Source organism: Scyliorhinus canicula, chromosome 6, assembly GCF_902713615.1.
Source record: "Scyliorhinus canicula chromosome 6, sScyCan1.1, whole genome shotgun sequence".
Taxonomy (NCBI): domain Eukaryota; kingdom Metazoa; phylum Chordata; class Chondrichthyes; order Carcharhiniformes; family Scyliorhinidae; genus Scyliorhinus; species Scyliorhinus canicula.
Window position 1 is genome coordinate 61,026,838 of NC_052151.1, and position 13,899 is coordinate 61,040,736.

Below are 13,899 nucleotides of genomic sequence, written 5' to 3' on the forward strand. Positions count from 1 at the left end.
GGATCCAACCACCCTCGACACCGTCCCCGCCACCCCTTTCCAGAATTCTTCCAGTGCTGGGCATGCCCAGAACATATGGGTGTGGTTCGCAGGACTCCCCGAACATCTGGTGCACCTGTCCTCACCCCCGAAGAACCTACTCATCCTAGTCCCGGACATGTGGGCCCGGTGCAGCACCTTAAATTGGATGAGACTAAGCCTCGCACATGAGGAGGAAGAGTTGACTCTCTCCAAGGCCTCCGCCCAAGTCCCGTCCTCTATCTGCTCCCCGAGTTCCTCCTCCCATTTAGCCTTCAGCTCCTCCACTGATGACTCCTCCACCTCCTGCATTACCTTATAGATGTCAGACACCTTCCCCTCTCCTACCCACACCCCCGAAAGCACTCTGTCCATCGTCCCCTGCGAGGGCAGCAAAGGGAATCCCCCTACCTGTCGCCTAGCAAACGCCTTTACCCGCAGGTATCTGAACATGTTCCCCTGGGGAAGGCCAAATTTATCTTCCAGTTCCCCCAGGCCCGCAAACCTCCCGCCAATAAACAGGTCCCTCAATTTGCTGATGCCCGCCCTTTGCCACCCCCTGAATCCCCCATCCGTGTTCCCCGGGATGAACCGATGGTTGCCACCCAGTGGAGCCTCCATCGAGCCCCCTGTTTCCCCCCGATGCCGTCTCCACTGTCCCCAGATTCTTAGGGTCGCCGCCACCACAGCAAAGGCTCGTGGTAAACCTCTTAGGGGAGAGCGGCAACGGTGCCGTTACCATGGCACCCAGGCTCGTACCTCTACATGACGCCATCTCCATTCTTTTCCACGCCGCCCCTCCCCCTTCCATCACCCATTTACACACCATTGACACATTGGCTGCCCAATAGTACCCCAGAAGGTTGGGCAGCGCCAGCCCGCCTCTATCCCTTCCTCGCTCCAGGAACACCCTCCTCACTCTCGGAGTCCCATGTGCCCACACAAAGCTCAGAATACTGCCGGTCACTCTCCTAAAGAAGGCCCTGGGGATAAATATGGGCAGGCACTGAAAAAGGAACAAGAACCTCGGAAGCACTGTCATTTTGATGGACTGCACCCTCCCCGTCAACGACAATGGCAGCATGTCCCACCTCCTGAACTCCTCCTCCATCTGATCTACCAGTCTGGTAAAGTTATGCTTGTGGAGAGTCCCCCAGTCCCTGGCCACTTGCACCCCCAGGTACCTAAAGCTCTCCCCTGCCCGCCTAAGCGGGAGCCTACCAATTCCTTCCTCCTGGTCTCCAGGGTGCACCACAAACACCTCGCTCTTGCCTAAGTTTAATTTATAACCTGAGAAGGTCCCAAACTCGGCTAGTAACTCCATCACTCCTGGCATCCCTCCCACCGGGTCCGCCACATACAGTAACAGGTCATCGGCATACAACGACACCCTATGTTCCTCTCCACCTCGCACCAAGCCTCTCCACCTCTCTGAATCTCTCAATGCCATCGCCAGCGGCTCGATTGCAAACAACAAGGGGGACAAGGGGCAACCCTGCCTGGTCCCTCGGTAAAGCCGGAAGTACTCCGACCTCCTCCTATTCGTGGCCACGCACACCATCGGGGCCTCATATAGCAGCCTTACCCATCTAATGAACCCTTCACCAAATCCAAACCTCCCCAACACCTCCCATAGGAGATTGGTGGTTTCTTGAACATCAACTCATCAGACCATTCTGGATCAAAAGGCAAAGAATAACGGCATATTACCACAAAGTGTAATATAACATGCTTCCGGGAGTGGAAACCTTTAAAATTTAATGGACCACGTACTATAACATGGTACCAGATATGTCTACTGTAGCTAACTAGTTTAGTTTCGTGAGGATCTAGTACAGAAAGTTAAGAAGCAATTCGAATTTCGAAGCACCAAAGACCTGTTACTGCAAGACATCGATGAATCCAGGGCTGATGGAGAAAGCTCAAGCTCCACGACGACTCTGGATGAACTGTAATTATAATGCTAACTGGCGAGTGTTTAAACAAGAGTTTCAACTCTATCTCTCATCCTCTAATCTAGAAACTGCCAGAGATGAACGAAAAACTGCCGTATTATTGCTCATGGCTGGGCCATAGAAGTATATAACACATTCCATTTTGAGAATGATGCTGAAAAAGAAAACTTTGAACTGGCAGTTAAAAAATTTGATCAATATTGTGAAAGTGATGAAGAGTTCTTCAAAAGACTGCGTGCGAAAGCAACAAACAAATGCTGTCTCAAGATTTGTTTAAAATGTGCTATGCGAGGAAGCAATCTAAAAATAGATGTGCCAACATGTTTAATCGTCAAGGTAAAGAGAATTTTCACTGCGTTGAAGCTGTGGTGCAGCAGAAAATTATTTGCGCTAAAAAAGATGACTGTGCGCAAGTGCACCCAAAAAAATGCGCTTTTCCGACTCTGCCCGTTAAGCGCATATGTGGGATCAGTACGCACATGCGCACTTCCAAAAAAGATGCAAACTGGAAAAATACCGGTCTGCGCATGCGCGAGAAGCTGCGCATGCACAGTTGAAAAAAGAATGCACTCGGGAAGATCGATTTGCATTTTGGCAATCTAAGATTACGTATGACATCACTAATGTCATTACGTCAGAACATTTTGGACAAGCCCACTTAAAGGGAAACTGCCAGAAAATTGAGAAAAACAGGTACAAAATACAAATTTGTTACCTTGCAAGGCAGAACAATGCCTGAATTTCAACACAGATGAAGAAAACTTTTGCAGCACCATGCAACAAGACGTTTCAGCATTTAACATGAAGGAAATGTCAACAGATCTTTAACTAAAAATGATCAATACTACATTGAAGAATACTATTCTTGGATAGCAGAGATATTCGGATATGATGATCATTTTATTAGCAACACGGTTCAAAAGCTAAATACCACTCCACTAATGGTAGATAAATCCAATACCTTGATCGTTGATTCATTAGACGACAGTAACCTGTCAAATGAATAAAAAGAGAGAGACTCCACAGAGTACCGAATGACTCCAGAGAGAGAGAGAGAGCACGGCACGATTTCACAGAGAGCGATGAAAGACTCCACAGAGATCATTGACAGACTCCAGAATGGAAGCAATGAAAGACTCCAGAGAGAGAACAATGCAAGAAGAAGACTATGAATGTCTACTCACTGTCTTTGCGAATAGTGACACAATGATCACAATTAGCATACAAGATGTGCAAGACAACAGCGAGACTGACAGATCTCAGCTCAGCTGTACAAAAGAACAGGACAATCAATGTAAAACAATAAATTAATCAATTGAAACCACATCTATTCTAAACCACCTACAAGAAAACAACATCTTCGAGACGTTCACTCCAGAAGAGGAGCACCAAGAGATCAACGATAAATCAGATCAACCAGAAGTGACTGATGTAACCAAGATCAATGAAACATCAGATCGTTCACATGAAGCTCCGATCATAAAGCTCAATGCACATCAAATAATACAAAGGACACCGAAACTAAAAAGTTTGAAGATGACTGTAACAATCTAGACGGAACAGTTCTTCAGCACAAAAAGAGAAACTACAGAACAACGAACTGTGCACAATGGTTCATCTCTGAAACTGAAGGACAACCGAACAGCACAGTCCAAAACAATGGCAGGAGTAGAAACATCAAATGGACTTTGTTCAGATAAAACAAATGTCATGCCAACAAATTGCATGAATTCGGATTTGCTCCAAAAAAAAAAGCAAACCAGTTTATAAGGCAAGTGACATACAAAATCGATACCACAAGCACAATAAAAGACCAGGTCAGAGAACAAAAGCAGTTCAACCAGTTGAACACCTGATGATGACTTGTTTGTACTTCAACACACCACGAGTGAAAATTAGGACAGTCTCCATTTGTGAATCATGCCTGTTGAACTTTTTCGTTATTGATTTTCACTACGTTTCAAAGCTATATACATATCATGTATTGTAGTAATATTATACATTTTTTCCTTTCTCGTACATTGAAAATAAATGTTAAAAACGGTGATGTAATGAAACCTATATACGTACGCCAGTGAAGTGTTAATTATTACATCTCCGTGTAATTCAAACATTAAAGGGCAACACCAATTCCCAGTATAAATATCAGACCTTGCGGAATGTTGGGTAGTTAGTAGCAGTTTAGCAAAGGAGAAGTATTGATCACAGCACGAGGAGTAGTTTAGATTACAGAGAGTTAGCACAAGGACATCATCAATTAATACTAGATTATAGATTACTGTTTAACAGACTCTAATCTTAGTACAGAGCTATAACTACTAATAAAGTGTGTTCAAACTTTATTTAATTAATCGTTATTCAATTAATTAGTTTGCTTCATTCTAAAGATTGGTGGTTTCTTTATCATCAACTGATCAGACCATTCTGGATCAAAAGGCAAAGAATAATGACATATTACCACAAAGTGTAATATTACAAACTCTGTTTTTCACTCTCCACAGAAGCTGCCAGACCTGCTGAGTGTTTCCAGCATTTCCTGCTTTTATGTCAGATTCTTAGCATCCACAGTATATTGCTTTTATTTTAGTGTCATGCTTATCTTACTAAATTTTCATTTTTCTCTTTCCACAATTAATCCAATTCCTTTTGCAAATAATTCATTGTTACTGCCCTCCCCATTTTGGTATCAGCTGCAAACATGTTACATTTGCGATGGGTTATGATGTCCAGTCACTCGGTAGATATTGGAAACAAAGATGCAGTGGACCGTACAACATCTATCACCCAAGTCCTTCTAATCCATTTCTGATTGTGGGACCATCATCCTCCAATTGACTGTCGGTAGTTCAAGGAGAAAACTCACAACCATTTTCTCAGGACATTTAATAATGACCAATAAAAACCACCTTGTTAGAATTGCCCACATCCAGGGAGCAAATAACAATTTTTAAAAATCCACTAGGTTCTCATGGCTTTTGGTTTCATTTAGAAGTCTCTCCTGGAATTTATGACAACTTTCCAAAAGTGTAAATCTATAGTCTAGGGAGCAAAATAAGTGTTTTTAAAAATAAATTCAGAGTGCTCAATTATTTATTTATTTTTCCAATTAAGGGGCAATTTAGCGTGGCCAATCCACCTAGCCTACACATCTTTGGGTTGTGGGGGTGAGACCACGCAGACACGGGGAGAATGTGCAAACTCCACACGGACAGTGACCCAGGGCCGGGATCGAACCCGGGTCCTTGACGGTATTGACTTCTTTATTTTGATGTGAACCACAAGCTGTTTCTTATATTGACCGAATGACCACAACCAGTATATTAGTTCAAAAGACAGTTTATTAACAAACACTTGTTTCTATATGCAATGATTCCCGCGGCTACGCACTAAACTAGACCTAATAACTAAGATGACCTTTACTTGACTTCGGGGTGACCGACTGTGTGTGTGAGATAAGGCCTTTATCTGCGTCCACGTGGGTCGGTTGGAAGTCTTCAGGTTTGTCTCGGCTGGGCTCGTCCTTCAGGTAGCCATCACAGGTCCTTGAACTTGGCTAGTTGATATGCTGCAATTGGTCACACACAGGCCGGTCCAAAAGAGGTCGATCCCTAGTGCACAGGGCTTCTTATCCTTCTTCTCTTTCGCGCCCTTTTGGGCGGTCCTAACTCCGGATCCAATGGATCGAAAGGGTTTTGATCACCCTTATTGATCCTGACCAATTAAGGGGCGGATACCTTGGTGGCTGGGCAGGTCCTAGCTGTCATTGTCCCAGACACGTACGCCTTTCCAAATAGGGGAAGTGGTGCCGGTTAGTCTGCTACTGTTGCCGTTCCTTGATTCGAGTTCTATTGTCCTGGGGGAAATAGTGATTGACTTTAATTAGGTGCAAGTTTCGGCCAGGTCTGGCTTCTTTGCCTAATACGCAGAGGTTGTGTCCAAGTTGACCACAATTCCCATGGTTCTTTGCAGGTGGCCATTTTAGATGGCTGCAACACCGTGAGGTAGCAGTGCCATCCACTGTGCCACCATGCTGCCATAGCAAAATTAGTGGTATCCAATCATTCACCTGCTATATGCAACCTCTGTCGTTTATATCCATTGCATTCAATGGAATTATATATCAGGCATTGCATATAATGGGACATTGATTCAATTCCATTTATTTCATGGTACCACCCCAGATGGATTTCTACTCCACTATGTTGATTGAACACTTGATTAATGTCAGATGAATTAACTAACTGTGAAGTCTGTTTGTACCCTCTATTTCTGTGTCAGACAGTCCCAGTCATCTCACCTCTGTACTGAACAGTCTAAGAAGAAATAATAATTCTGTAGGTATCAACTAAGCCCTGCTACTGAAGATCTCTTGAAATTTTTGAAAATTCCCGGGAATTTGATGAGAAAATATCTGCGAAATGGATTTGGGAGTCCTCTGGTACAGATAGTCCGTTCTTGCTTCTGTCCGAATCAGTTCTTCATTAAAGCACATCTCCGATTTTAAATGGATGCTTCTCAAAACTCTTTTGGAATGTGAATTGGAGGTTGAGTTTGAAATGATTTGATACAATAAAGTATGCTGAGATTTCATAAATCTGTTTCAAATTAGTTCTCAGTTTGAGCTGATAAAAGGTTCTAATGTCTCTGCAATTACAAAAATTCTGACCCATGACGATGTAACTTCAGAGAGGCTGTTTCTATGAACCATATATAAGAAAAAAAACAACTTTTCCAGGAGAATTTTACTGCAATACTTTGGTAATCTCTAAATTCTGAATTCTTAATTTCTAACACTCGAGTCCTCAGTTGTGCCTGACCTAACAAGGTCTGAATAACTAATACTTCTGAATCAAGTAGAATTTATTAAGTAAGATATGACATATACTTAACACAAAACAGAGACAGCATGTAAGCCTCTCATCCCTCATGTTCCGAGGATTCCCCGAACGTTACCAGCAGAGTGAAAGGCAGAGGTGTCAGATTCTAACTGAGAGCCAATGAACTGAGTGAACCCCAGCCCCTGACGATATCACAAAGCTGTCCACTTAATTGCCCTTGATACATTTAAAATAACGTACAACTGCTCAAAACCAGGCTCTCTGGCAACTTAAAGTCCTTAATACATTAAGTGTAGTTTCTAATCAGCAACAGCTGCCACCCTGTGAAGTGTCCCAAGTTGAACTATTTAAAAAGTGGTTAAAAACGAGATCCATCTATCTTACTTCAGCCCAACAATGAACCCTAAAGTATTACCAAAGTCTTACACTTTGCACTTATTTGCATAATTTATTCAGTTTACAGCGTAGTTTATGCTTGAGGAATGCCATCTGGCCTTTTTAAAACATCCATTCGGCAACACCCTGGGCAGGATTCTACGAGACCCCCCCCTCTCACTCTTCCAGACTCCAATGAATGTAATCCTAACCAACTTAGTCTATACTCATATGGCAGTCCCACCACCCCAGGAATCAGCCTGCATTCCCTCCATAGCAGGGTTTTTGATGGTGGGCCTCGTGACCCGCAGGTGTCAGAGGGTCGCAGAGTTGCAAAAAGATGCGAATGGTGAAGACCAGAATGACAGAGGGCAGACAATGTAATTTGAAGTTTAGGGGAGAAATGAGAGAATAGATCAGGAATAACGCTGATGCAGCAATTGATTGCACAGGAGAGCTGAATGCAAGCTACAGAAGGAAGCAGATGTGCTTTATGGTAATTTTCAGCGAAGTTGGGTTGTCAATCATCCCGATTATAGAAATGGTACAGAGCACAGCAATAATGTATTTGAAGGTGCGGCTGTTGCTAATCAGAAAGGAGCAGGTGGGAGAGTTGCTTACCATTGCCAAAGGTCGCACTAAAAATGCTAGTTTTTGTGTTAAAATTATCCATTACATTCACAGCCAATGCCCCATTGAGTTAATCCATCCTGCTTGGACTGGACTTGCCATCATGTGGAATAAATCCAGGTGATGGGAAAGTGAACTAACCTCCCCTCCAGTCTCATTTACAGGAGGTACATATTCTTAATTGGTCATTGTGATATTCCAAAGCCAAGACATAAAGAGATCCAATGCAGAGTCATGCAAACATGCACCAGCTCAATTCTTTGAAAAGCTCTGACTAGAGCATAGAAATAATGATGGTACCAGCACTGATTCAATTCATTCAATGGCAGTTTTGTAAGACATCTGTGTGGTTGGATGTTTTTCTGATCCGCAAACTTAATATACAAGACATTGGAACAGCACATTGGGCAGCACGGTAGCACACTGGCCTCACAGCACAAGTGAGTCGGGTTCAAGTCCGGCCTTGAGTGACTGGGGATTTCCCAGTGTCTGCGGGTGAGGTGGGGTTCTAGGTACAGTGCACTTTCAGAGGGTCAGTGCGGACTCAAGGGGCTGAATGGCCTCATGCTGAACTATAGGAATTCTATTCTAAAATTCTAACAGATGCATGCAGTACTGTTGCAATCATCTCGGTGGTAAAGGACCAGAATCTGATTATCCTATACCTGGAGAGCATTCATAGTGTTTATATGTACTTGATCATTTTAAAAATTGGTATGTCTTATTATGTGAAGTCTCGTTTTTCAGTGTAAGTTGCTGCTTGTCCTTTCCTGTTGGTCAGTCAGTGCCAGGCTGGGCATGTGTTCAAGAAATGCATTGTCTTGTCAATTTACTGCTTCTGTAAAGCCAACATTTGCTCCCAATACCGTTGACTATGAAATTGGGGGCTGGTGTTTTCCAACATTTTACTGGTGGTTGGGGAGGGTGGTGATCTCGCCACAGGGACAACAAATGTTTATGCAGAGTCCAATTTTTGATTATAAAAATTGTAAATATTTCTTGAGGGGAGGAAAATACAATCTGGTGTATTTGTTTATTTTTTTAAGTCAGCATCCAGTGACTCATTAGGGTCCTAATTCATCAAAGGTAAGCGAGGGTGGCATGGGTCCTGAAGGTAAGCCAATTGGCAAAAGTGGTTTCCAGGAAAAAGAGTTTGAAACACACTGCTCCATAGCAAGAACATCCTTCCTCCGATAAGGACACCAAAACTGCACACAATACTCCAGGTGTGGCCTCACCAATGCCCTATACAATTGTAGTAAAACATTCCTATTCCTATACTCAAATTGTCTTGCTATGAAGGCCAAAATACCATTTGCCTTCTTTACTACCTGCTATAACTGTGCGCTTACTTTCAGCGGCTGATGCACGAGGACTCCAAGGTCTCACTGACTATCCACCTCTCTCAATTTACAGCCATTCAAATAATAATAATCTGCCTGCCTATTTTTGCTACCGAAGAAGATAACCTCACATTTATCCACATTATACTGTACCTGCCATACATATGCCCACTCACTCAGCCTGTCCAAATCCCACTGAAGCATTTCTGCATCCTCCTCGCAGCTCACCCTCCTATCCAACTTAGTATTATCTGCAAATTTGGGGATATTTTCTTTAGGTCCCTCATCCAAATCATTAACATATGATGTGAACAGTTGGGGTCCTAGCACCGATCCTTGCAGTACCCCATTGGTCACTGCCTGCCAATCAGAAAAAGACACATTTATTCCAACTTGTTGCTTCCTGTTTGCTAACCAGCTTTATACCCATCTCAAAACACTGCCCGCAGTCCCATGCGCTTTAACTTTACATATAACTTTACTTTTCAATTATGGAATCCCTCCCCCTTCTGATATATTTTTCCAACCTTTACTTTGCTGCACTTCATTTTGCATGTAATCCAGAACAGGTTTACGATGTCAAGGTAAACATCTCTGGCCTATGACTTAAGCATGCACCATTATCTTGCTTAGCTGATGAAGTATCTATCATAGGGATGTGGTGACTACTTGTTACCCAACCAATGGAACTGAGTTTGATGTTAATGCTTTCAAGAGGTGGTCTCTCTCAATCTTGATGTCTCCATCTCTCTCTTTAGGACCCTCTTTAGAACCTCCCTCTAACCAAGCATTTAGTCACCCATCCTAATGTTTCTTGAATGGTATCTGTCAGTTTTTAATCTATGCTTTTGCAAAGCACTTTTTTTAAATATTAAAGACATTGATGCACATTGTTCTTGAGCAGCATGATGGAGTTGAGTCGCTCCCTTTATACTTCGGATCTGCTAAAAAGCAAAACCAAAGTCAGTTAGAATAGTGTTTCTAAAGATTTAACACACAGGATTTATGAATAAGTTTGTAAAGTCATGTTCTGGTGTTAGTATTCACTTAACTCTGCATTGCATGAACTGCATTAAACATGAAATGCTGAGGTCACTTTAATAATTTTATACAAATGTATTGTTCCACAGTCTTGATGGCAATAAAAGGTAAACAAATGGAAGACTAATTTTTCTACCCATTTTAAAGTCTAATTCCACCCATTTGAAGTGGCCAAGGAATTTTTGCATTTCTCTACAGATCATAAATGCTATAATTTTCTTGAACTTGGTGACTGCCATTTTGCGCTTTAATGTGTACATGATTCTTCTGAACCAAAATATTGTCGGACGTTTTTTATCATCACCAACTCTCATCCCTGGAGACCAACCAAAGTTTCATTGGAATAGTCAAGTTAAAACAAATTTTTATTTGTCTATATAGTAGTCCAGTTTAAAAACTTGTTTAATTTGCTATTTATTGAATAAGACAATCTTGCATTAGTTGTGCTTACTTCAGTGATATGTTATTGTTGCAGGATCTAAAGAAGCACAGTATTTTACACTTCGAACAGCAAAGGCCTTGGCAATGACTGCATTGGATGTTGTTTTAAACCCAGATCTGTTACAGCAGATGAAGGGAGATTTTGAAAAGGTTAAGTTACAGGAATGAAGAGATGGTGTTTGAACAATCCAAGTCTCTTGAACTAACCATCATTAAATGATCACAGTTTTGTAAAGAAAAAGGGTAATTATTTACTCCACTGTTGATGGATTGTAAAGCAATCACAAAAAAAGATCACTGCCTTATGTAGAATTGCCAGTACTGTATAAGCATAGAGATAATGCGCCCATGCATTTACACAGTGCTTAACAGTTACCTGCAAAAGCAAATCAAGTTCTGTAAATGGCTTTATGCTTTTTATCTCTGCTTAATATAATTAAATACAATTTTGAATTTCTGCAGCTTGGCTTTAAAGCATTTTGTATGATTTTATTCTAAAATGGGATAGCTATTGTGTTGTATAATTAAAAAAATTATTTTGGATCAGATGATTTTGTCGTTTCCGGTCACAATAAGTAGTAAAATAAAATCCTCATTTATAGCAATAAGTAACCAATGTTACTCATCCTAGCTATACTTCAATATCAATTCTAGAAATATTGCTTTGTTCAAGATATTTCTAATTTACACCTGTAAATTGCCATGTACAGGGAGAATTATTTTTGTTTATCGAAATAAATATATCTGTGTAGATGTGTATAATAAAAAGCTTTAATTGGTATTGATTTTGTCCAACACGCTTGCAACTTTATTGTAGCTGCAGTTTCATTTTCATATTTGTTAGAATCCATAGAATTCCTACAGCCATTCAGCCCATTGAGACTGCACTGACCCTTGGAAAGACTACCCTAACCAAGCCCAATCCCCCAACCTATTCCTGCAAACCACCCTAAGGGGCAATTTAGCATGGCCAATCGACGTAACCTGAACATCTTTGGACTGTGGAAGGAAACCAGAACAGCGAGAGGAAACCCACGCAGACATAGGGAGAAAGTGCAAACTCAACATTGTCACCCAAGGTTGGAATCGAACCACTGAAAAACTCCATGATAAATTTTGTCTGGTCTCTGGGACAAATCTGCCCTTGTAAAATGTATTGCCATGGAGTAGGTGGAACTGAAGGTCCACCAGTAGACATTAATATGGATGAAAATTCAGGAAATGTGTAAAGACCCTCATTTTGGAAATGAGACTCTTCACTGAATGACACCAGTGGTGTGTGAAAGGTGCACTAGTACCCTGCAGATTCCACTCAACCAATGTGCGTGTCCAATAAGTTTTATCCAGGTGTTTTGCAAGTTACAGGCAAATAACTATGAACACTAGTCAGTTCAAAGAACAAAGAAAATTACAGCACAGGAACAGGCCCTTCGGCCCTCCCAGCCTGCGCCAATCCTGATCCTTTATCTAAACCTGTCGCCTATTTTCCAAGGATCTACTTCTCTCTGTTCCCCGCCCGTTCATATATCTGTCTAGATTAGGGGTGGGCAAACTTTTCCGTGCAAGGGCCACATTCAGAAATTCACAATTTTAAAGGGCCGCATAGTATATTAAGTAAAATAATTACTTCACCCGGTTATGATTCTGGGCGCCTCATATAGAACATAGAACAGTACAGCACAGAACAGGCCCTTTGGCCCTCGATGTTGTGCCGAGCAATGATCACCCTACTCAAGTCAACGTATCCACCCTATACCAGTAAGTAACCCAACAGCTCCCCCCATTAACCTTAAAAAAAATTTTTTTAATTATTATTTTTTTCTCTAATGACTTGGTGGGCCGCATAAAGACCTTTGGCGGGCCGCATGCGGCCCGCGGGCCGTAGTTTGCCCACCCCTGGTCTAGATGCATCTTAAATGATGCTATCGTGCCTGCCTCTACCACCTCCGCTGGCAAAGCGTTCCAGGCACTCACCACCCTCTGCGTAAAAAACTTTCCACGCACATCTCCCTTAAACTTTCCCCCTCTCACCTTGAAATCATGATCCCTTGTAATTGACACCCCCACTCTTGGAAAAAGCTTGTTGCTATCCACCCTGTCCATACCTCTCATAATTTTGTAGACCTCAATCAGGTACCCCCTCAACCTCCGTCTTTCCAACAAAAACAATCCTAATCTACTCAACCTTTCTTCACAGCTAGCACCCTCCATACCAGGCAACATCCTGGTGAACCTCCTCTGCACCCTCTTTAAAGCATCTACATCCTTCTGGTAATGTGGCGACCAGAAATGCACGCAGTATTCCAAATGTGGCCTAATTAAAAGTCCTATACAACTGTAACATGACCTGCAGACTCTTGTACTCAATACCCCGTCCGATGAAGGTAGGCATGCTGTATGCCTTCTTGACCACTCTATCGACCTGCGTTGCCACCTTCAGAGTACAATGGACCTGAACTCCCAGATCTCTCTGCACATCAATTTTCCCCAGGACTTTTCCATTGACCGTATAGTCCGCTCTTGGATTGGATCTTCAAAATGCATCACCTCACATTTACCTGGATTGAATTCCATCTGCCATTTCCCTGTCCAACTCTCCAATCTATCTATATTTTGCTGTATTCTCTGACAGTTCCCCTTGCTATCTGCAACTCCACCAATCTTAGTATCATCTGCAAACTTGCTAATCAGACCACCTATACCTTCGTCCAGATCATTTATGTATATCACAACCAACAGTGGTCCGAGCACGGTTCCCTGTGGAACACCGCTATCACCTTTCTCCATTTTGAGACACTCCCTTCCACCACTACTCTCTGTCTCCTGTTGCCCAGCCAGTTCTTTATCCATTTAGCTAGTACACCCTGAACCCCATGCAACTTCACTTTTTCCATCAACCTGCCATGGGAAACTTTATCAAACGCCTTACTGAAGTCCATGTATATGACATCTACAGCCCTTCCCTCATCAATTAACTTTGTCACTTGCTCAAAGAATTCTATTAGGTTTGTAAGACATGACCTTCCCTGCACAAAACCATGCTGCATATCACTGATAAGTCTATTTTCTTCCAAATGTGAATAGATCCTATCCCTCAGTATCTTCTCCAACAGTTTGCCTACCACTGACGTCAAGCTCACAAGTCTATAATTCCCTGGATTATCCCTGCTACCCTTCTTAAACAAAGGGACAACATTAGCAATTCTCCAGTCCTCCGGGACCTCACCTGTGCTCAAGGATGCTGCAAAAATATCTGTT

General features: G+C 42.3%; 1 protein-coding gene across 4 annotated transcripts in view; it reads left to right on the plus strand.

Annotated features, from left to right (window-relative positions):
* The window catches only part of LOC119967178 (peptidase M20 domain-containing protein 2-like), a 41,499-nt gene extending 30,077 nt beyond the window's left edge, over nucleotides 1-11,422 (plus strand). For 2 of the 4 annotated variants that reach the window (XM_038799342.1, XM_038799340.1), the window contains exon 7: nucleotides 10,676-11,422. In XM_038799342.1, coding sequence (XP_038655270.1) covers nucleotides 10,676-10,809 — 134 coding nt within the window. In that variant the 3' untranslated portion in view covers nucleotides 10,810-11,422. Of the gene's footprint in view, nucleotides 1-2,038; nucleotides 4,043-6,251; nucleotides 6,479-10,675 lie in introns of those variants that run through there. The other 2 variants (XM_038799341.1, XM_038799343.1) reach the window with 2 other exon arrangements.
* Nucleotides 11,423-13,899: the final 2,477 nt, after the last annotated feature.